Here is a 25195-nt window from a genome sequence, read left to right on the forward strand (position 1 = left end):
GATATGACTGATTGCAATTTATAAATCCACACTAGAATCCATATTTTTGTAAATTAAATGATTGACTAAATCATTATTGGTTGTTTGATTGTGTCATGAAAATAATTTTTGATTATTTAAAATTTTAAACAATAAATTTAACGTTTTAAGCAAAATGGTAAAGAAATAATTTTTAAAACATATGTTGCATTTGTTTTCCTAGAAATTGTAGAATCTAAGAATTTGAAGAGTGAAGCCATCAAAATTGTTTTACCTAAATCATATGAATGATGAAAGGGTTTGTTCTAAGTATCTTTGAGTGGTATTTGATTCAAAATTTATTAGCTAAGTTTTTTGTGCGAGCAGTATCATCATTTCAATCAGATTGAAGGTGGCGAGTGGGCTCGTAAGGAGGCCGTCTTAGTAGGACCATTGCAGCCTAGGACAAAGAGGGCACTTATAGAGTCAAGTAACCCCCTTACAATCTCCCCCCAATCCTGCACGTGGGCATGTGTCTTTAGGAAGATGAGACATGAATGGGGAAAGTGAGTACAAGCCGCCAAGAAAGCAAGAGGTTTGTGGTTGACATCCCTTTGGGCTTGGTGTAGAAATGGCTTTGGACGGACCTATTATGTCTCTTCCTCCAAACCCTATTGTGCTTGTGTAGTATTATTAGTAATCTATGATTATGATTGATTTGCCTAACCCTAACGATTAAGTATATATATATATATATATATGTACATTTGCATATGTTGTCATGTTGTGATTGCAGGTCTCAAATTCAGTATAGCATTATCAAAGAAATATTTAGTTGATAAGATGTAACCTTGTTGTGACCATTTCACACATCGCCCCATTAGAATGGGGACCCCCTCTTTTTGCTTTTGTTTTGCTTTCTCTCTGTCTGTTCTTCTCTCTGCTTTTTTGGAATTTTGAGTGAGGGGTTGTCTGTCTGGGCTAGGGCTAATCCTTAAAGGTTCTTTTTGGCATCATTCAAGCTAAGTCCAGTCAAATTTTGGAAAATTGTTAAGTGTCCCCCTGAGGAATTGAGATTATTGGAATGAGGTAAACTTTTCAGGAGAGTCAGATTTGTTAGGTCAAGGGAGTCAAATAGGTCTCAGGTTAGGTCTAGATTGAATGGGGGTTTTTAGGGTAAGGTCCAATTTGTCTCTAAGTCTGAGTCAGTTAAGCATGGTCAGTGAAGAAAGGGAGTCTAGTCGGCCAAGTGAAATAGGGAATAAAATGGATCAAGAGCCTGAAAATGTTAAATTCGCTCCTGACCCTCGCAGAGGGTGCAGGGCGAAATTCCTTGTAAACTGGATTTCCTTCACAATTTTGACCAAGTGTTAACATGTTTGAAGGTGAAATTGTGTGTTCTTGCTTGGAGAGGTTTTGATCGATTTTTTGAGAGCAAGATGATGCATGAAATGGAAAATTCGCTCCTGACCCTTGCTGAGGGCCCAGGGCAAAATTCATCCTAAACACAATTTCTTGTTTTTTTTGATGGATTTGCTAAATCGTTCCTGACCTTGAAAATGACCTGACTTTGCCCTGTGAAGTGGTTTGAGACTTGAATTTTGAGCAGTCTAGCCTAAAGTGAGGAAATCGCTCCCGACCCTTGCTGAGGGTCCAGGGCGAAAATGTTGTTTAAGCTTATTTGACACTGACTTTGGCTAACTTGTTGTGTGCAGGGTCTCCCGGAAGGAAGATTGGACGTCACTTGATGCATTTGAAGGTTTGAAAACATGAAAAATGATGAATTTTGGGCACTAAAGGCAAAATTGCTCCTAACCCTTGTTGAGGGTCCAGTGCAAAATTTTGATTTTCCTCATTTTGCAGTGAAAAAGGATCAAGTTTTGAACATGAATGGAAAATGAACAACTTCCTCTACCCGCCTGAAAAAGTTTTAACTTGAAATGATGAAGGACTTTGTTGAAAACCTCAAAATCGCTCTTGACCCTTGTTGAGGGTCCAGGGCGAAATTTTCCATTAGAGTCATTTCTGGCCTTGTTTGGTCAAATTGAGATGTCAAAGGCATGATGGATGGTGAAGTGAGCATGATAAAGCCCCCAAACTTGTTTGAAGATGAAGAGATGAAGGAGTTTTGTCCAGGAAAGGCAATTTCGCTCCTGACCCTTGCTAAGGTTCCAGAGTGAAATTCCTTTCAAGCACATTTTTTGACCTTTCTTGGGCATGAAAACCTATTCATAGCACAATACAAGATGAAATCTTACTTGGCAAAGAGGTTTCAAGGTGAAAAGTGAAGCATTTTGGTCACAATTGCAAAATTTGCTCCTAAACCTCTATGAAGGCCCAGGGTGAAATTCTCAAAAACACCTTTTTCTTACAAAGTCAAAATGATTTTTATGGTTGGAATGGATGTGAAGAGGTATGTTTTACCCATTGAAGATAATTTGGATGGCCAACAAAGAGGCAATCAAGCTAAATAGGGAAAATCACTCCTGACCCTTGCTGAAGGTCCAGGGCGAAAATTCTAAAAACCTACTTTTTCCTCCAAGTTTGAGCAAAGCTAAGCCTAGGCATGAGTTTGAAATGATGTTCGAATTGCCTTGAAGTGAAGATGGATTGTTGAGAATGAAATTTTTGAAGGCAATTATCAAAATCGCTCTTGACCCTTGGAGAGGGTCTAGAGCGAATTTCCAAGGTTCTCTCCTTTTTTTGTAGAATTAAGACAAAATCTTGCTATATCTTCCTTGGATAGGAGAAGGACGTGATGTGTTATGCCTTAGAGGTGATTTGAAGTCAAAAGAATGAAGGAATATGCTTAAAATTCAAAAGTCGCTCCTGACCCTTGGAGAAGGCCCAGGGCGAAAATCACAAAAACTACCTATTTCTTTGAAGATTTTGCTAAGGCAAGGATGCACTAAGGTAAAGATGCCCATTAAAAACATGATGAATAGAGATTTGCTTCCAAAACTTGATGATCCTGGGCTAGGAAAGAAAAATCGCTCCTGACCCTTGGAGAGGGTCCAGGGTGAAAATTTGAAAACCTCTTATTCTACCTTGCAGAAACAAGACAAATTTGGATGGGATGGATAAGGAAGGACATTACCTAGTGATGAATAAAAGTTTCAGCGAAAAATGATGATGGATTGAGCCTAATTTGCAAAAATCGCTCTTGACCCTTGCTGAGGGTCTAGGGCGAAAAACTTGGAAAGAGGATTTTCTTGCTTAGTTTGGAGGCATAAACATGATCTTGCTTGGTGAAGAAGTTTTTAGATAAGGAAATGAGGATCTTTAGTCAAAATTGCAAAAACCGCTCCTGACCCTTGGAGAGGGTCCAGGGAGAAAAACACCAAACTCACACTTTTTCTCCTAAGTTGGATAGAACTAAGTTTGGAATTCAGTGAGAAGACCTATTTGAGATGCCTTGAAGAGATTTTGAACTTTGAAAAATGTCAATTTTGAGCCAAATTATGAAAATCGTTCCTGCCCTTGGAGAGGGTCCAGGGCGAAATTCCTCTAAAAAGCATTATTTCCTTCAAGATTTTGATGAAGTAACTTGGTGGTGCAAGGAAATGAATCTTGGAAATTGCGCAGAGAGTTCAACAATCAAGCTAAGGTGGATTATAACCTAAAATGAGAAAATCGCCCCTAACCCTTGGAGAGGGTCCAGGGTGAAATCCACATTTCCACCTAAGTTCCTCATGCAGAATACCAAAATTTGAAATGCAAGACCTTAACTGGATATGAATTCACCCTCCAAGAGATTTTAGAGTCAAGGTATGAAATATTCAAGGATAAATTTGGAAAATAGCTCCTGACCCTTGGAGAGGGTCCAGGGCGAAATCATTAGCAAGCTTCATTGAGACCTTGATCAAAAAATTGATATTCTCCAGTTTGCACTAAATCGCCAAAATTGCTAAATTTGAGACATTTGGAAAATTAAATTTAAATTCGCATTAATTTAAAAGCATTTTGCATTTAATTCCCTTGAGCGCTCATTTTAAATTTTAAAAAATTAATTTTAAACCTTGAAATAATCGAAATTTTACCTTGGAGGATTAAAATTAATTTTTTAAAATTTAAAATGAGCGCTCAAGGGAATTATTTTGCCTTTATAGGCAAGTCGGCCACCCTTTTTTAGAGATTTTATTTATTTTTTACCCCTTTTTTGCCAAGTCAGCCTTGAAGGGAGTAGGGTAAGCGCTCTATATAATGGAGGAGTGCTGCTTTACATTTCAAATCATTCATTCATTTCTTCTAAGAGCGAAATTGAAGAGCAAATTGGAGGAGCGAAATATAGCTTGTTTGGAGCGAATTTCTACTAAGCGTGGATACTAAGGAGGGTGGAATTTATTCTTTTTGAAGCTAGAGGAGGCGCAATTCATCCAAGAGAGGGCTATGATTTAAACCTTGCCTAGCAAAATCCATTTTTCTTGCATCATTTTCAAAGGTCTTAGAGTTTAGTACTCAAGAGGAGGTATGGTGAAATTATCTTAATATTCCAGACTTGATTTTTGGGCACTTTTTTTTTGAAAAGTCTAAGTGTTGATTAGTTAATTAGGAAATGATAACTCTAGATTTATCATGAGGTTTCCTAATTAATATCTTAAATCTTCCTTTTGAGTCTTATTTTCTACCCTTTAATGCTCAAAGACTAATTTTGAAATGTTGTGTAGGTATCAAGATGGCGACTCCAAAGGCAGGAGTATCTACTAGTCGCTCGGCTCTCATCAAAGAAGATCAGAAGAATGACGAATTGGAGACCAGGATCGTGTCCAAATGGAGTAATATCGGAGACACCAACTTAGGAAACTTCAATGTGAAGAAGTTTCGAGAGGTCCCCTACATTGGCAAGCCATCACCTGTTGCGAAGAAGATAATTGAAAGTGGCATCATCAAGGCGGCAGGTTTCCCTCCTGCAGTCAAGTGTCATGAGCTGATGATCGAGTGTGCCCGCCACTATGACTCACAATCAAGGACGATCGTATCCAAGGAAGGGAACATCTTAGCTTACCTTTCAGAGGAAGCTATAAGTGAAGCTCTTCATCTTCCAGAACATAAAGATATGATTTACAAAAGCTTAGAAGGAGCTAGGTCAATCTCTGAAGATGATCCCGATACTTGTCTGAATCTCATCAATAAGAATTGGTTGCTCAAAAGTCGGCCTCGCTTGAACAAGATTCCCAATACACCGCATAGGATCGACTTCCAGGAGGAATACAGAGATTTGATAACTTTGCTCAATCGAGTTATAGGGTCTCCTCAAGCTTTCTACTTCGAAAAGTGGATGTTCTTCTTCATTCAAGTGATAGTCCAAGGAAAGGGAATGCTTCATTGGGCCAGAATTATTAGTAATAGTCTGGACGTGCAGTTGAGAAGGCTAAGACCCACCAAATCATTCCACATGAGCTCATATGTTATATATGCCTTAATCAGGAGTTTCGAGTATGCAGGGCTACCTCACAGAGAAGTGATCGGAAGAGGACCCGGAGAAATGAGAGTTTGTGATTCCTATGTTCATCTGCATCATCCGCCTAGAAGTGACTACACGTTAGTCAATGATACCTTCACGATGAACATTACTAGGATATTGCAAGGTGGGATTCATAATCGACTATCTCTAGATGCACAAGAACTTGTGAAGAAGTATGGTGCATGGTTCATCCAGTTTCAAAAGTTTACATACATCAGAATTCAAGGGTGTCCTTCACCTCCCTACATGTTGCCAAGGTATCTGACAGACAGGATAGTGCTACTTGAGGTGACTAGACAGTTGGCAGCTTATACAAAGGCATCCAGACACAAGCATGGAAATGGAATTCCCGTGCCCATCATACTAGGGAATTCACTTGAAGTATGTCCTAACACTCAAGCCTCAGAAGATGCAGAGAAGGAATTATCTTTATACTCATTCACATCCTTTGCCTCGCGGGAGAATTTTGATCCTCATGGTTATATGGAGGAGACAATCGGTAAGAAGTACAAACATGAGTTTCAGGTGGAGGACTTTTGGATGAATCTCCGAAGTGATTTAGATGTTAAAAGAAAGATGCATTCCAGGCTACCCCTAGATTTCATCAGGAAATGCAAGGTTTATTGAATAGCTGATCAAGCCCAAGATAATGGTAGATACCTCTAGTCATCCTATGAGAAAGAAGACAAAGGAGTGAAGATAGATTGGAATGAGCCTGAGGTTTTAGACTTGAGAGTTTTGATGGCTCTTGTTTTATCATGTACTTGCAGATGGGTGGATGTACAACATCAGAAATTGAGAGAGCAGAATGTATCAATGACTTTTACTTTGGAGGCAAGACCAGAAGAAGGAGAAGCAAGCGTGAGTGAGAACACTTCTCATCCTAGAGGTGCAAAGAGGAAAGAAAGACCTGAGAAAAGGGAACCTTTCAAGAAGAAACAAGAAGCCAATCTTGGTCACCCATCAAACACATCTTCTCGACATGAAAAGAAGGCAGATCAGGAGAGGATGGTACATGAAATTGATGAATCTATGGAATCCATGGTACAAAATGACAAGCCAGAAAAGGAACAAACACCTCAACATTCATCAAGTCAATCTCTTCAAGTTGATGTTAATGAGCTACATGAAGAGAAAAATGATGATGAAGCAACATCTCCTCTCCGAGAGGATGGACCATTGCTCGAAGAAATACAAGTAAGAGAAACAAGATCCGCCATTCTGGATTGGTTAAAAGAGAGACTGACAAGGGTGGTTGTGGTTGAAGAGGAAGAAGATGTATTTGATTTAGAAAGCCTTATAGGAAATTCTCAAGAGGTAATAGAAAAGAAGAAGGCCACAAAGATGTCCAAGGTACTAAGGGATGAGACAAGATCCAAAAAATTGCAAATAGCTACACCAGTAGTGGACAAGTATGAGGGTGAGATTCTTGTAGATGAGTATGACTTAGAAACATTTGAGCTTGGTCCACTTACTACCGAACAAGCGATGGAAGAGGCAACCGATTCATTTGAAGCACTTAAAGACAAAATTTAGGAAGAAATGGAAAAGAATAAGAGGCTTGAGAGGGAGGTCAGTGCTTGGAGAGGCTATTTTAGTCATCTCAATCAGCCCTTAAGACGTCAGGATCCAACAGTATCTCCTTTACAAGCACTTCCTCTTGAATCAGTTGGCGAAGCAGAAAGGGTCAAGAGCTTGGTTCAGCTTATGAGCTCTTGGATTGATAAATCCCACACGGTAGCCGTTGAATTTGCAACAAGAATGATGAAGACAGTTCATCGAGCTATCCAGGTCCTTGAGGTTATCCATGATCTAATGATAATTGTGGCCGCTTTCACTCACACTAGAGATGTTATCATTCCTATCCTACAAGTGATAAGGCAAACGTCAAGACGGATCCTGGCACAAGAAAAGATAATGGATGGAGGAACTCATAACCTCCTACAGTGGTCAGCTCTGCTCCAGATGAAAGAGGTTCTTTTTGAGGACATCAACACCAAATGCAGTCAAGTTGAAGGTGTCATCCATCCAATTCAAGATAAGGTGTTTGAAGTGTTGTGTACCATTCTTGGCAGGAGGATTGAGATTGAGACAGATGTGGACATCCAAGAGTTGGAGGAGAGAGTCAAGGTCATCTTTTGCAAAGAGGAGAATGTCATCACAGATGAGCAACGAGATCTGATGTTCGCTACCATGTTCCTGATTGAGAAGATTAAAGAACTCGAACCTGGATGGGAGACAACTCTTCTCATTGCTTTTGATCAGGTCCTTCACTTGGAAGAACAAATGAAGAATCTTCCTGAGATTCCCATTGCTGAGATTGAGGGAATTGTGTCTAGATTCGTTGGATATACTAAAAAGGAGCATAGGAAAGGGTACAAAATTCTAGATGAAAAGTTGTTATAGGATGATGTGGCAGCTTATTTCCTATTGGTCTATGTTTCCTCGATATTTGTGCCAATTAAATATTTGGCTATGCATTTAATAATGTTCATCTAAATGGGGACCTTTTTTGTAACAAACCCTAATTAGGGTTTAGGTGTCAAAATCTCAGCTGTTGATCTTCTTTTGATCTGGGCCATTCATTGTATTTGAGGATGCTATATATACTCACTCATTCTCATTTTGACAGTAGTTAGAAGTTAGAGAAGAGAGAGCTTAGAGAAGAAAGTTATTGTGTAGCAAGATTGAGTAGCGAAGAAAGAATTTTGAACAATTGTTGTCTATGTGGCTTTGAGATCAATAAAATATTGAAGTTATGGTGTTTTATTGCAATACTTGTGGCTATCTTCATGATTGTTTATCTTCTTGAATCATTCTCAGTCGGAGTAGTATTTAAGTTCAAGTTTGAAGGACTAAGTGTTGTGCCCGATCTTTGGTGAGATTCACGTTCCAAACCACTAGCTTCTTACTGATTGTAAGGACGCCTTGTGTGGTCAACTGGAGATATTGAGATTGCTTAAACATTCAATCATTGCTGAAATATTGATATGTATCTCTATGATAGTATCTATGTCCTCGATGATTTGAAAATCACTAAATCATCTTAGAAGATCGCACCAATTCCAGCAGAGCTGTAATTTCTTGGCAATACTGAAATTGGTAGAATCTTACCAAGTCTAGCATACATTGAGTCATTCTTAGGATTAGATTAGCATTTATCTCTTGAAACCCTTATCTTTTGATTTTTTTTGAAAATCTGTTAGTATTAGGAAAATCCTGTTCCTGCAGTCAAAAGAGAGTAAAATGGACAAGCTTTCTCAGAAAATACGTAAGACCCCTTGAAGAAACAGCATATACAACGACCACTGGTGCTTATCCACACGTAGAGATCCTACAACGAAGAACCTTGAAGTCATCCTGATTGATCCGTTTCGCAATATCTTCAGCATTCAGAGGCTTTAATCAAGAGAGGATAAGGTACCATTTGGGTATTTTATTTTGTGTTTGGTTGTGTACAAAATACACGTCAACAAACCCTAACCCTAATTCGTTGCAATTGTGATTTTAGGGCAAATTCTAGTGCAAATTAGGAAGGGGACATTACATTCTTCTTACCCTTCACATACTATTTGTATTTTAACTTGAATTGTATGGCTAGTGGTTACCTATTTTGTGTTCAACCCTTTTGTCATGTTCTTTTGGGTTAACCATCATGCTATCCTTACATTTTTCAATGTTTGGTTTTGGTTGCTTATTTAACTTTTGTAGTTATTTTTACCAAGTACTTTATTGTTGTAAGTTACTATACTTTTGGGTTCCATTTTCCTACATAGTTCTCTAACATACATTAATAAACCCACCAACCACCCTTGTCTTTGTCATTTTCTCTCTTTCAACATTATGTTTCTACTTTGTCTCAGCTGTGAGGGTCTAATAATCTCCCATGCTGTGCCATTAATGGTTTCTTCTTATCTTCAAAGGTTCATTCACCTTTATTGTAAGGAGATGTTCTAGGGGAAGTTCTTTGCTTCATCCTTAAATCGTCCAACTTGGAGCCCTTTGTTACGGACATTATCGAATCACACATATGGTGGATAATTTTGTTGGTTCTTCTAGCTTGAACCTTGCCACAAATTTGTGACAACACTTGTTCCCAGCCCTGGACTTCATCTCCAATCTTCATTAACTACTCATTCATATTTAGTATGTTTCATTTCGAATTCATTAGGATGACCTTAACGTGTTTAAATTTTACATAAATGATCTAGATTTCTGTCTCTTAAGTACTTTTCTTGAATAACGTAGTTATCTTTATAATTATGATGCCTCTTTAGTGTTGAAATGGATATTGTGGAGCATAAAATGAAGTCAAGCAAAGGACTGCAAAAATAGATTGAAACGAGAGCACAAGAATTTGCTGTGGACAAACCTAGTGTGAAGAAATCTAGACAGATGGGCCTATTCTCCACTATCATTATGCAAGATTTACAAACCAAGTGCTTCATTGTAGCCTTAAAGAATGCATACGGACTTTTGCAGCACTACTACAATGCTCTTTGAGCTTTCCTAACCATGAAAACTTGCTCAAACAGCATGCTTAACTATTCTTCTCAGCTGTACATACATCCTACAACTAAAGAGTGAAGAATACATGACCTTGAGGGGTTATTTATACAAATATATGAGCAGTTGAATCAAAAGAAACTCCAAATGCCTGCCATTTCCCATGAAGAGATGGAAGAGGAAACCTTCTAGCGTTTTCTTTGGAATCTTGAATTTCTTTTTTTGTTTTTGATCTGGATTCTGCATTGGCTGATTATGTTTCCGTTTTCCTTGTACTAAATGACTTTGGTATGTATCAAACATGTTCAGATATCCATCAGCTGATGAATAAATCACTACAAACTGTTTGATCATCTATTGTGCATGCTGCATATGTCAGTGCAACTTGTTTTAATATCTTTTGTTCACCTAGGATGTTGAATCATCCTTAACCCTTCTTGCATCTGTATCTTGACTCAATTGAGCTTTTAAAACTATATCTTTGCAATTCTATCGTGTGGAGTGATTGTGAACATGTCTCAGTTTTCATCATTCATCCAAACTATGAAGTTGATCTGATTACTGTTAGATTTAATGACAGTCTCAAAGACACTGAGAGGGGGGGTGAATTAGTGTCTAACCGGTTGGCAGAATAATTAAACTTATTTATAACTTTACAACCCAAAACAGTGTACCAGTAAACAAGAATTAATGCAGTAAACAGAAATAGCAGAGACAACATAGAAACACACCATAACACAAGATATTTAACGAGGAAACCCGGTTTGGGAAAAACCTCGGTGGGATTTGTGACCCACAATATTTACTCACTGGCCAATGAATAAATACTACTTACAATAGGGGCTTGCACATACAGGAAGGCCAACAACCTAGAGCTCACTGCTCAATTACAAAAGGGAAGTCACACTAACTTACAATATTGGATGATGAAATCCAATTACAATGTACTGCTCAAAGTAGCATCTACTATGCTAGGTTCAGTACCGATTTAAGCTCAGTCATTAACCAAAACCTTCGCTGTCCACTATATCACCTTATACAATAATTACCTATTCATTTCATCATTATTCTATCACTTCCACATACTACATCAAAACGACTTATAAGATCTCATACATATATGAGCCTTTTACAATATACCAAGTCGACTTACAAAAGATAATTATATTACAACAAACAAAAGTTCATCCCATGTCGTCTTGAGTGCCGGTATGCTTTGTTGCCGATGTAATCTGAATGTCGGTGTAAGCGCCTGTCGGTGCTGGTGTCTGCCGGTGCATGAAGTTTGTGATGCCGGTGCATGTAGAAACCTATTGCCGCCTGGTTACCAGTTGGTTGTCAGTTGGTTGCCATCGATGACAACATCAACTATTCTCATAAGAGTGTAGAATGCCAACAATCTCCTGCTTTGGCATTGATGGCAACACTTATGAGAAAAATCCAAAACTGTTATCCAAAACTGAAATCCAAAAAGATGTGCTCCCCCGAGCAAGTGATCTCCTTTGTACATGCATTTTTCTCTCCACTACTCCCCCTTTGACATCAATGACAAAGGATGTACGAAAATAATCAAAGGAGTAAACAAAATGCTACCTAAAGGTCTATAGCTGGTTGGTTACTATCTGAAAAATGTCTGCCAAAACTAGATTCAAACTTTGCATAAACTTGTTGTTGTCAGTTAGAGTTGCCTCACTCTGTTGGATCATACCAGTGAGATAGTGCATTTGTTGCTCCGGTGATCGTTCTCCTTGAACTGTTGCCTTAGATAATTCAACCCGTTGAGTAATTAGACTGTCCAATTTTGGACCAAGTTTACTTTTGAGTTCCCGGGTTTTTTACCTTATCCTTGCCTTCTCTTTCTCAAGTTTCTCCAACTTTTCCTCAAAAACTGCCACTTATTGCTAAAAAACTGATATAAGTCGAGATGAACCTATCATGTTATCCGCAATATCATCAATCTCTTTTTGTGTCTTTTTAGTTCCCTCATCAATGTCCTCTGTCAAACAGTGAGGTTTACATGCTTCCCTATATAACTCCTTATACTCCAAAATAGTAGAATTGAGTACCGATAACAGTGTGTCCAAGTGATTGGTACAATTCTTTATAGTGTTCTCAAAGAATGTATTTTTCTCTTTGTCAACTTTCTCCTTAATGGTATCCTCATTCACCTTTTCTATAGTTATAACATTATCAACAATGAATTTGGACAATGTATCCAATTTACCTATAGAATCATTAATGTGATCTACTTGACAATTAGGTGCAATCATCTTCAGGATAGGTAATGTGTTATCAATTGCCTTAAATGCTAAGGCATTGCAGTCAGTTATCCTCTTGATAGAATCCAATAGAACCTTTGTTATGTTCGTAGGTCTGAATTCACTTGTAGATGTGCTCGGTTCTGCTATGGGTTTCTTCTCAACAGATGTTTGTACAATTACCTTCACTATATCCTCTTTATTTCCATCAGATGCTTCCACTTTACTTACATTTTCTTCCGGTGGATTTGTCTGTGTCTGTACCTCTGCCTCAGATTGTTTCTTAGTTTGTACTATTGCCAGTTGCTCAGCATGTGTCGGTATCTCAGTTTCCTAAGAGTCAACAGTGCGTACCGGTATCTCAGAGATCTTGTTGTCCTTAACATTATCTGCCTTAACCTCTGCAGTCTCTTTATCCACAACAATGTTTATATCCTGTGTATCCACATTCATTGTAAAGAGTGTTTCTGACTCCGGGTTAGTATCATCATTAGTTATACCTTTAGTAATCATATACGGTGGATTAGCTGTATGTACTGGTGATGTTGAAGTTAATGGAGGGGTGTCCTGAGCCGGTGGAGGGATGTTATCAGTTACTTTTATAGCAGGTACACCACCTACTTTACCTTTTCCCTTATGTTTCTGATATACCTTGAATGTCTTTTCCACTTTCAGTCTATTTCTTTCCTCTTGCTTTTTCTTCTCAACAAAAAATATGTCCCATTGATCTGCAGTCTCATCTGCAATTTTCTTAACCCTTCCAGCCATTAGGCTTACTTGCCGGTGTCCACTGACAAATAGGGACCGGTTTGCTTTAGATATAAGCTCATCTATCTCTTCCTTACAGTTTACCGGATGTACAGCCAAAAGTGCTTCAACTTTCAATTTCTTGTACAGTTCCATTAATCGCATTAAATGCTCGCCGGTTAAGTGAAAACTTAACACATCTGCCGGTAAAGAAGAAATGTATCTTCTCACCATCAATCGATGGTAGAATGCATGATATTCAACTTGCTGCAATACCCCCTAAAGATTATTCCTTAGTTAGATGAAGAATCTCTTACCAGTGGAGGGTTACTCTGTTCTACCAGTGCAGAGACAGTTTCATCAACTCTTTGATCTCTCTTCTTAATCCATTGTTTTGAAAATTCTTGCTTTACTTCATCTACCTTTTCTTTGCCCTTTCAAACTAGATCCTTTATTGTTTGTCGGTGAAGTCTTGCTTCTACAAAATTTTGCAATATGTCCAATCTTGTTACATGCATAACAAGTTACATTATTCCTCTGAATAGCCTTTCCATATCCTTGACCGGTTTGTGTTTTGCATTGATTAGATAAATGCCCATATCTACCACAAACATAGCATTTCACATTCATTCTGCAATTTTCTGAATTATGACCAACTTTGTTGCATTTGGAACATTGATCGGTGGGTAAGTTTGTATTTTCATTATTTCTAAATCTGCACTAATTTGCTCTATGACCAAATTTGTTGCAATTAAAACATTTTCCATTAAATTTATAAGCATTAGATTGTCTTACCGGTTTACTGTGACCATGATTATTTGCAGTACCTGAACTTTCTCCAATTTCAAATCCAAGTCCATTTGTATCTCCATCAGGTTTCTGACTTTTCAGCATATCATCAAGCCTTTCAGAAATTTTCTTGAATTTGTCTTTGTGTTCATTTGCAGTGATCAACTCATTTTCCAGAATTCCAACTTGTCTTGCAAACTCCTCCTTGTCACGTTGCATGTGAATCATATGTCTTTAGCATATCATTTTCATGACAAAGTCTCAGATTTTCATTTCCTGCATCATTAAGTCTCCTAGTCAAGTCTTCTTCATTCTTCTTTCTATCTTCAATATCCTTACATAACCTTATAGTCATATCCTACATTTCATTTCTCATGTTACTGTTCTCTATCCTTAATTTGTTTGCAATATCTCTGAGAGTTTCTTTTTCTTCATCATCTTGATTCTGCAATTTCATATGAAGTTGTTTTCTCTTATTCTTTGCAATAACCAAGTTATCTTGAAGTGCTTGAATAAATTCTCGAGCATTTCCTGAGTTCATCTTCCACTTTGATATTCTTCAATTTTTTTGCATCAAAATCTTCAAGAGCTCCTTCCAACTGTTTTCTTAAGTTCTCCATCTGTACCAGTTTTAGAATCTTCCTTAAGCTGTTAGGCTTTTGCAAATAGAGGATCAGGGTCTGATACCAATTGTTAGATTCAATGACAGTCCCAAAGACACCGAGGGGGGGGGGGGTGAATCAGTGTCTAATCGGTTGGCAGAATAATTAAACTTATTTATAACTTTGCAACCCAAAACAGTGTATCGGTAAACAAAAATTAATGCAGTAAACAGAAATAGTAGAGAAAACATAGAAACACACCATAACACAAGATATTTTAACGAGGAAACCCGATGTGGGAAAAACTTGGGTGGGATTTGTGACCCACAATATTTACTCACTGGCCAATGAATAAATACTACTTACAATAGGGGCCTGCACGTGTAGGAAGGCCAACAGTCTAGAGCTCACTGCTCAATTACAAAAGGGAAGTCACACTGACTTACAATATTGGATGATGAAATCCAATTACAATGTACAGTTCAAAGTAGCATCTGCTATGCCAGGTTCAGTACCAGTTTAAGCTCAGTCATTAACCAAAACCTTTGCTGTCCCCTATAACACCTTATACAATAATTACCTATTCATTTCATCATTCTTCTATCACTTCCACATACTACATCAAAATGACACATAAGATCTCATACATATACGAGTCTTTTACAATATACCAAGCTGGTTTACAAAAGATAATTATATCAAGGAAGCAATAATCGTTTGGGGAATTAATCGGCAAAACAAAAGTATAAGATTTTTTCAAAAAATCGGATATACAAAAAAATGTAAAAAATTGCAGAAAAACAATCAAAAACTACTTTTTTTTAATATATTTTAGGGTATTTGCATAGCATAAGATATTGAGGCAAATAAAATAGACACTTGAAAACATGAATTGCAGGAAATAGATTTTCGTTGTTTATATTCATATCACTGATTACGTTGCACAAAATATACTTCACCATAAATAATATTTAGATGGTGATAGATGTCAAAATGTCAATTACAATATAGTTTGTGACTTTGAACAAAGTCAACCTGTAAACCAAGTACAAAATTCCAAAATCTCAAATGTAGGCAATGACATGCTAGAGGGCAGGAGGCCCTGATGATGAAGTTGCTGGGTAAGAGCCTGTCCTAATTCGTTCAACCCATTCAGGACCAAAGTTGGCTTGCCTCATGTGAAATCAAAATCTTCAGGCTCAAGTGGACGATCAACAACAACATAATCATCATCAACATCATCATCATCATCAGCATCGACATCATCATCAAGAGTCAACTCACACTCTAGATATATCTCATCAAAGTCAATTGACAAGCCTTCCTCAATAGTTCCTGATTTTGCCCATGTAGAAATTAGTGTTTTCCTTACAAATGAAAAACACAATGAATAGGGAATACAATTTAAAAAATTGCACTATATATTAATATTCTCACCTTGAGCTTTCCTTATCTTCAAGCGGAGGTTGTGATGAACAAATACCAAGTCATTTAGCCGTTGTTGTGATAGGCAGTTGCGTTTCTTGGAATGTATGTGTTCAAACACACTCCAATTATGCTCACAAGCTGATGAGCTACATGGTTGGCTCAAAATGCGCACTGCCATCCACCTTAAATTTGGTATTTCGTCTCCAAAAGAAGCCCACCATGCAGTTGAAAAACACATTAAATGGAGATGATATTGTAAGACTAAGAATATCTTATAATCTTAACAAACTTAATGAGCATGTTGGCAAAATAAAGAGATTGTCAAAAATTGATAGAGTCTACCTGGTTGAATGGTTTTTTTGCTTTGTATAGCAGCCCTAGAAGAGAGAAAGCCCTTAGCATGCTTGTACATTTCCAACTCTATCGTAGCCGCATCAAATTTTTCCAAGTCAAGAAACATTTTTTCCATGCACTTGAAGAAGCCTTGTTTGATCTCAACATCAATTTCCATGAAGTCAGTCTTATAGAATAACAGAGGATTGAGCAAGTATCCCGCAGCATGGAGAGGAGTGTGCATTTGTCCATCCCATCTCCTATCAATTATGTCCCACAACGGCATATACCTATCCTTGTTATTTTCCAGTTTACTCCTTATCACCTCCTTAGCCCTATCCATGGCCTCATACACATATCCCATGGGGGGTTTATCCCCATCCACTAGTCTCAAGACTTTTACTAAAGGCTTTGAAAATTCTACAATCTGTTCAATAGATTCCCAAAATGTGGTAGAATACATATACTCTGCCACTGCTATGCCATTTGCTTGAGTTGTGAAATCAGACTCCATCCACTCAGCTGAAACAAACATTCGCCTCAAATTACTTGTTTGTTCACATAATATTTGTAATGCAAGGAAATATGTTGCAAATCTTGTCACTATTGGTCAAACTAGCTCCTTGCCTCCTGTGAAAGAGCGCATTATAGCCAAAACCCACGTGTGAATATAAACAAATTTGGTAACCTTGTGAGCTTTTTGAAATGCCGCCTTAACCCATTCAATTTTTCCAATGTCCTCTAGGGTTAGATCAAGACAATGTGTTGCACATGGTGTAAAAAAGATGGAAGGGTATTTATCTGTCATAAGTCTCCCTGCAGCAACACAAGCAGCAACATTGTCTGTGATAAATTGAACCACATTTTGTGGCCCTACATCCGTAACTGCCACGTCATACATCTCAAACAATGCATTTGTGGATTTCATCATATTAGATGCATCCACAGATTTCAAAAAAATAGTACCAATCTCACAAGAGACAAGGAAGTTAATGAGAGTCCGGTTCCTTCTATCTGTCCAACTGTCTGACATGATGCTGCAACCAGTTCTAGCCCATTGCAATCGATGTTGTCTAACATCTTCTTCTACATCCTCTACTGCATCTTTTAGCATATGAACCCTCAATGATTCATAAGATGGGGCTTGAAACCCAGGACCTACAACTGCAATAGCATCTACCATGGGTTGCCAATATGGATTTCTAGAAGCATGGAATGCCATGTGTGAGGAGGACCAATAATTAGCAATTGCCTTCTTTGCTTGTTCAGTGACAATTTTCCTCCATCCTGTACTCTCCAAAGTGGTTTATGATCCTGGTGTAGTACGAGGTTGGAAGAAAGCATTAGTGTTTCCTCCACTTGTGTTTGGTCCACGTGCTATAGAATTATGTGTCGACCCAGATTCCCTGAAACCCGCATCTTCACCATCCTCACCCAAATCGTGCATCCTAGGATTTGTAGAACTAGAAACTAGTTCAACCCCAATTCTTGCCTTTTTGGCCTTATTCTCAGCCATCCCTTCAAGAGATTGCTTTGCCTGATACAAGACATTTGTAGGGCATTTTTTGCATATCTCGGTGTTATTTCCTCGTTCTTTTGACAAATGCTATTTGAAACGATAAATTCCACCACTGATCTCATCTTGACACCAATTGCACTTGACCTTCGTACTACCAGGAATTGTTATGCAATGTGTCTGTGCAAAGTCTTTTTGCCATGGCTGTGATCAAGAATCAGTTCTGCAAAAGCATTACACTTAGTTTTTTAAATTTTGAGGGATCTAGGGTTGGGTTTGTGTATATTAACGCTGGACATTCATCATGAAAACTGAACATTTATATTAAAATTTTCATTTTTTTGTATATTAAATGTTAATAACTTCAAAGAAAATGACATTATGAATCTATGATAGATTGTATATATTAAATGAAAATGACATTATGAATCTATGATAGATTGTATATATTAAATGAAAATGACATTTTCATATATTAAAAGCTAAGAATATTGAACAAAAAATGAATTTAATGTTACTGTAAATGAAAATGTAAATTCCGATTACAGTTAATTACTATTAAATACAAATTTTACTAATAATTAACAGTAACACAATCAGATTACATATTTAACAGTAAATACTAAACAGAAATTAGTAAATATTTAATTGTTTAATAAAAAAAAAATCTAAAAAATCTAAAATTACTAATAATTACAGTAATATTACTAATATTTATTAATATTAACATTTAATATTACTAATATTAACATTTACAAACTAATAATACTAATGTTAACATTTACAAACTAATATTACTAATATTAACATTTACAAACTAATATTACTAATATTTACTAAATTATTATTACTAATATTTACTATATTTACTGTTAATTATCAGTAAAATTTGTATTTATGCTTATTTACATTTTACTGTTAATATTTACAAACAAAATATTTACAGTCATATTAAATATTTAATATGATTGTAAATATTTATTGTTAATATTTTACTGTTAATTAACAAATATTATTAATAATTAACAGTAAATAAGCATAAATATTTAATATGACTGTAAATATTTACTGTTAATAATAAATATTAAAATTTGTATTTATTAACAGTAAATATAAATTACTATAAATATAAGCATAAAATTTTAACAATAAATTACTGTAAATATAAGCATATTTTACTGTAAATATTTTATGCATTCATATTTTAAATACAAGCATAAACTATTTTAAAAATTTAGAGTCATAGTTTAACTTTATGCTTGTATTTGCAATCGTAAATATGACTAATATTTAACAGTAAATACTAAATATTACTAAGTATCTGACTGTAATTTTCATCATACATATCCACTAGATTATCTGACTATTAAATTTTTTATAAATTTACAGTCAGATAATCTAGTGGATATGTATGATGAAGATCATGCAATGAAGCAAATGACGTTTAAGACGCAGTCACATTTTTTCACTAATAAATAAAAAAGATGCTGGCATAACATACTAAAGACATTGGAGAAATTTGTATTTAAAAAGCAGTGAACAGATCTATCTAACATCTCTATAAGACTAAAAAAAAATCTTGATTCATGCTCAATTTTAACAGTCATTTTATGCTTATAAATATTAACAGTAAAATATGACTGTTAAAACATAATATAAAAATAAAATTTTAAAATTGCAAAGAAATGGAAAATACCTGAAATTCCAGCAGCTCCGAGAAAGATGAGAAGGAAGAATGAGAAGGAAAGTAGAAGGAAAAAAAATGTCGTGAAATCTCGCAGTCACCCACCCGTGAAATCCTGCAGACACCTGTGAAATCCCGCGCGATATGGCATGAAACCCTACCATGTCGCGCAGATATAAATCAAATTTTTCATTTAACGATTATTAATGCGATTTTCGGGATTAAATCGGCAGTTTTGCCAATCTCCGATTAATCGGGTGTAATCGTGTTTTATTCGCGATTGCTGCTTCTTTGAATTATATTACAATAAACAAAAGTTCATCCCATGTTGGCCTGAGTGCCGGTATGCTTTGTTGCCGATGTAATCTGAGTGCCGGTGCCGGTGCCAGTGTCTGCCGGTGCATGAAGTTTGTGATGCCAGTGCATGTAGAAAGCTATTGCCGGTTGGTTGCCAGTTGGTTGCCATCAATGACAACATCAACTATTCTCATAAGAGTGTAGAATGCCAACAATTACTTAAGTTAAATTAATATTACAATATTCATTCTGTAGGATGAATTTGGATCAATTACAAACTATGAAGTTGAGCTTTAATTTTTATTCAGAACCAAGTTGAGCTTTAATTTGGATCTATCAATTTATTTTGCCTTCACAATTTTTAATTCTAAAAGGTAGTATTTTAGGTCACTACTAGGCAAGACACGAATTTCGTGTATCAGAGCCACCTTATGCTAGCAGTAGCATTCCACAAGTGAAACATAATGAGGTGTACAATCCCTCTCCTCTCTGGATTCAAACTTGTGACCTCGTTAGATTACACAGGCCTTGATTGCAAGGTGCACCATTGTAAGTGGATGTCTTTTTTGTCTCATTAATTTAACTCTGACATTTTATGCCATGGATACTACTGTAACTTTTTTTTTTTTTTTTTGACTGCAGACCCTTGATAAGGTTTGATCCCTTACATGAATCTCTATATATTTAGTATCAGGCTACTGGGTCTCATATATGTGCATCAAGTTAACATACTGAGTACATCAACTTATCTGCTTCATGTTCCATGTTCATTATTGTTCATTGCTTGATTTGGAGAGTTTAACTACTGTATAGATGGTGTGTGGTGCTAAGTTATTCAGTATTGACAAACATGGTCTCAAAGCTGGAATTTAGTCTGGCACTGAGATCTCTGACTTATGTGTTCTTGACATTGCAGAACCAAAAGTTGATGAATTTCTGATAGTCGAATTCCGAATCTTCAAGTTAAAGAAAAGATTTTTTTGTTTTTTTTTGGTGAATGATGACTTGATAATTATAGTAAAAACATAGATGTTGAATATTGAATTTCTTCATTTTGTTACAAGTATACTGTCCTGTCGAGTTGCTTGTTCAAAATATGTGAGCAGTAGGATCATTTAGAAATATTCCTAGGCATATTAGTTTTCCACCTAAAGATTCAGGTGATTCCCGATGTTTCAACTGATTAGCATATTGAATGTATCCATAATCCTTTAGGTCTAATTTTAGGTAGAAGATTGTCAAACTCAGTCCTTGGACCCATGTATGAGGACAGTCATCAATGATTGTTCCCTAAAGGATCATTGTTGGAGAAAAAGTTCTGGATAAAAGTCCTGTCTGCAATACCTTGAGATGTCTGCATTATCTGAGGATCACAAATCTTGGTCCTCAATAGCCATAAGAATTTTGTCTGCACCATAAGAAGCTTGATGCTGTGATCCCTTCAATAGGAGTAACGATTTACATTTTCTCTTTTCAAATAGAGATGGTGGATCGTTAGTTTGTGTTATAACCTGAGTTAGTAGATGTGAGCAAACGAATTATGTGACAGCAATAATGTGAAGAACTTTGAGACTTGCAACCAAGCTTTTAAATGAGACAATATGCAGATGGAATCTTGCTATATCTGGATATTGATGTGCAAGGTTGATTTTTTTATCTTCTTTGTGATCATCTTGATTAATTGATAGTAGAAAGGTTTGAGAAATGGTGAAGAACTCAGATATTGGCACAATTTGGGGTGTGGACTGAGATAGGCACATTGAGTGGATTTAGTCTTTTTATCTATTTAACATATATACAGGAATATATGTATTAATTGGGTTTTGCATTCCATAAGTTAATCCTTGATGTACCTGCTAGGATGCCCTTCTTTCTTTTTGAAGATATTTCTCCACATGTAAAGATGTTACTGAGGTTTCTTGAGTGACCAAACATATATTCGTAAACAGAGGAATTTATTCTTACATACATAATTTTTTTATGACTGACACAACAGCAGCTTTGAAATTTCAATAGTTTTACTTCAAGAATGTAACTACTAGTTCATTCTGAATATTGGCAAAGTGGTGGCAATGATCGTGATGATTCTTGTTTTGCAGGTTTGACAGCCAAAATAATGGACAGGACCAAGAGTATGGCTGATGTGTATGAGGCTTTTTTTGATTATTCTGGAAAATTGGCTTCCAAGGTATATTATAATTTTATCGCCTAAAAGTTAAAACTCTGCTGCCCACCACGAAACACAAAATCCACATTCAACTGGTTTATGTTAGAAAATTTTGCATCCATGTATCATGTTAAGACTTAACTGATCATGAAGTGCCAATAAAATGTGAAAGTGTTAAATGCCGTAGCACAAAGTATTTATAGCTGGATGAAGGCTTTAGTCTGTTTGGCATTCTGTAGTATATGTACCCATTTCTGGCTAATAGTCTGCAACATTTTGCACTTCATTAACCATCTGCAAATGCATAGATCTTGGAATCCTGCTTTGTTTTCATCCTACTTGATTTCTACAGATTAAAGACATCATTTTGTCATTGGTGATTGCATTCTCATGTTAGCATCAAAAGAGAGAATGAATTATCTCATGCCAAATATTAAAATGTCAGTTCTCATAATCTGCAATGCTGCAGACTCTTCTTGATGTTGTTTTCTCTTGTTGGAAGCACCAAATAGAAAATGTAGAATATTACAAAAGAATATTATTAACTGCATGGACAAACAAAAGAGAACATAGAAATGAACAATTGGTAGTCTGAGAAAGAAATGTGTTTCCTTTCACCATGAGTACCCAGATACCATCAATATGATGGGGAAATGGGAAATTTATCTTCAAGAAGCATACAAAGCATTTCCATTAAGGAGTATCAAAGATGATGAAAATGAGAAACTAAAGCTTGATTCAGAAATTTTGCTAGAGACAATTATAGCAAAAATAAAAAGGCTTAAAGTTATAAAATTACACAATTATTTATTCTGTATTTTTCAGTTGCCTTTTCTATCTAAATTTTTACTTGTCTTTTTTGCTATCTAAGGATTCAGAGAGAAGTTGCCCAGGTTTGGAAATTAATGCAACCATGCACCTGCATTTTGTAGTATCATAGTTTCTTTTGATTTCTTGACTATTATTCATGCGTTGTGTGTGTGCTATACATCCTAGGGTAGTAACATAAGTCGTACATGGTTGTAAGCTTGCCTAGGGTTATTTTACTTCGTGGACAAAACTTTAGTGAAAAGTATAGAAGCGTATATAAAGTTTCATGCGTAATAGGAAATGAACAGCAAATAAAGTTGTTAAAACACCCAGAGGAATAACTTTAATGAAGTAATTATTATGGTAATTTCCTTTCATTCTAGATGGAAATTTGTTAAGCTACTGTGCTTTAGTATGTGGTTTTTATTTATACCTTTTAAAGGAAGTGAGCAACCAAAAAATTAGAACTAGTCTTTTCTTGCTAAAGAAAATTATGGTTAGGAGATACTGTAGACGGTGACAAGCAGGTGTTTATAGTGTTGATAATTAAGTAGTTGTTCTTAAGAAAATTCTTCTCAGGAATACCCACTAATCAAATTAAATAGAACTATATCCCATTTTTATTTTTTATTAAGGACCCAGTATTTTCTGAACAAAGCTTTTTGTTGTTTTTTTCAGGTTCCAAAAGATGATCCCAATGCTGATGTGACATTAAAATACGTTGATGACATACAAAGGTCTTGCATCGCCTCTGGTTTGCTTTCTAAAAGGTGTAAAAATCATCTTCTTGGACTTAATTTTGTTTGCTTGGATTTTTACATTTATCGAATTATCAGTATGTCATTAGATTCAAACTAATGGTAACGCTTGAGATATTTGGCAGGAGGAGTTTAACTATCGATAGTAAAAAAGGACATGAAGTATTTCTGGTAAAGATTTAGTTTCTTTCATTGTTTTGATGATCTAGTTTTACCTCTCTGCTTTACGAAATGATGATGTCATTAATGTGGCTTTTGCTTGTGGCTGCAGGCAATTTGTGTACTTCTGTTGGCCGTTTTGCTTGCTATTCTCACATTCAAACTGTAAATGTGGTGCGAAGAAGATTTCTTGTAATCAAATTGTAATTTTACTTTCATTTTTGGCTTCCTTATTGGGTTTTTCCCTCCTCTTCCATTTTATCCTTCATGGGGTTGATAGGAGGGGCTGCTGTTTTGTTCTGCTAGTATTCGGATTCCACCAGGATCAGTCCAGCTGACCGATTGAGAGAATGTGTGAGGGGTTTTACCAGAATGAGCGAGTAAATTAGTGACAGTTACTGATATGAGGGTTCTCTCCATGCTCATGTGGTTTTTTCACCCCTTAGGCCTGCCAATCTCCCATTATCTGTTCAGCTTGTGCTTGATCATTTATCTGCACTTTGCCCTGGAATGCAAATGGGCAATTATTTGTCTTCAGCCTATGAGCTATCTATCTGGTTTAGATCAGGCTGTGTACTTATTAATTTTGCAATGTTCTTTTCAAAGTAGTCTTGCGCATGTGACCTGAAGCGAATGCCATTTACTGAAATTCATTATCTGGTATGAATGGTAGTTTTATACATAGGTTATATAGGTTATATGAGGTGCAGATAATTGAAAACCTTCAAATCGTAACACACACATATATTATTGTAATTGTTAAATACAGACATATATTTCTGTTTGGAAGTTCATGTGATATATGAATATGCAGAGTTTCTTTAAAATACATTTTTTGATGAAGTAATTGCATGAATGTAGATTTGAAATGTTTTTAAGACTTTTTTCCATATTTCAGTAGAAATTTTTAATATTATGCATTTTTAAACTTTTGAGAAAATTTTGGACTGCCCAAAATTCTGTAGGCATAGTAATATTACAAGTACGGAAATGTTTCCCTTAATTACAAAGATTATTGGCACTCTTCCTATTAAATTATGGAACATCAGACATGATGCATGTAGCATCTTGAATAGAGATTCTCAAGGAAAATCATGATTTGCTTTTCCTATGGGAAGGCAGTTTTGTTGTTCGTATTTTCTAATCCATAATGGGTTCACAGATCTATGGAGGATAATCTTGACTACATAGACCGTCTCATTATTCTCGTGTTATGCCAAGTTGTTCTTTAATGCTCGTTGAGGAAAATCAGATGCTGAATTCCCCAAATAAAATCTTGGACTGATCAAACACGTAGGATAAAGTAATTTTGACACGTTTTTCGTTTGCCTCATCGGTATAGTTTTATTAGTTGTCTGACAAAGAGAAGGGGAAACTTATATACCAAGGCTAATAATTAATATACGTAAGGTTGGATAATTTAATTAAAAGCATTTCAAATATGAAGCGTGCTCTTGTTTTTACATGGATTTCAAATGCTTCAGAATCTTAGCACTGGTTATTCTTATATTTTAGCCTATGTTTTTTAATTAAAAAAACAGTATTATTCATTTACTAGTGTCTCATTTACTAGCGTTATATTTTAGCCTATGTTTTTTATTAAAAAAACATTATTCTTCATTTACTAGTGTTACTCATTTACTAGCGTTATATTTTAGCCTATGTTACTCATTTGCTCATTTGCTTTATATTATAGATACAATTACCAGTGTTCTAAAG

At 36.0% G+C, this 25195-nt stretch overlaps 1 protein-coding gene across 4 annotated transcripts in view; it reads left to right on the plus strand.

The window, feature by feature from the left end:
- Positions 1 to 24305, plus strand: part of LOC131076579 (squalene synthase 1) — a 121047-nt gene extending 96742 nt beyond the window's left edge. For all 4 annotated transcript variants that reach the window (XM_058013827.2, XM_058013824.2, XM_058013829.2 and 1 more), the window contains 4 exons: positions 21682 to 21770; positions 23238 to 23329; positions 23443 to 23488; positions 23589 to 24305. In XM_058013827.2, the coding sequence (XP_057869810.2) occupies positions 21682 to 21770; positions 23238 to 23329; positions 23443 to 23488; positions 23589 to 23645 (284 nt within the window). In that variant the 3' untranslated portion in view covers positions 23646 to 24305. The remainder of the gene's footprint in view (positions 1 to 21681; positions 21771 to 23237; positions 23330 to 23442; positions 23489 to 23588) is intronic.
- Positions 24306 to 25195: the final 890 nt, after the last annotated feature.

The sequence above is a fragment of the Cryptomeria japonica genome, chromosome 10 (assembly GCF_030272615.1).
Source record: "Cryptomeria japonica chromosome 10, Sugi_1.0, whole genome shotgun sequence".
Taxonomy (NCBI): Eukaryota; Viridiplantae; Streptophyta; class Pinopsida; order Cupressales; family Cupressaceae; genus Cryptomeria; species Cryptomeria japonica.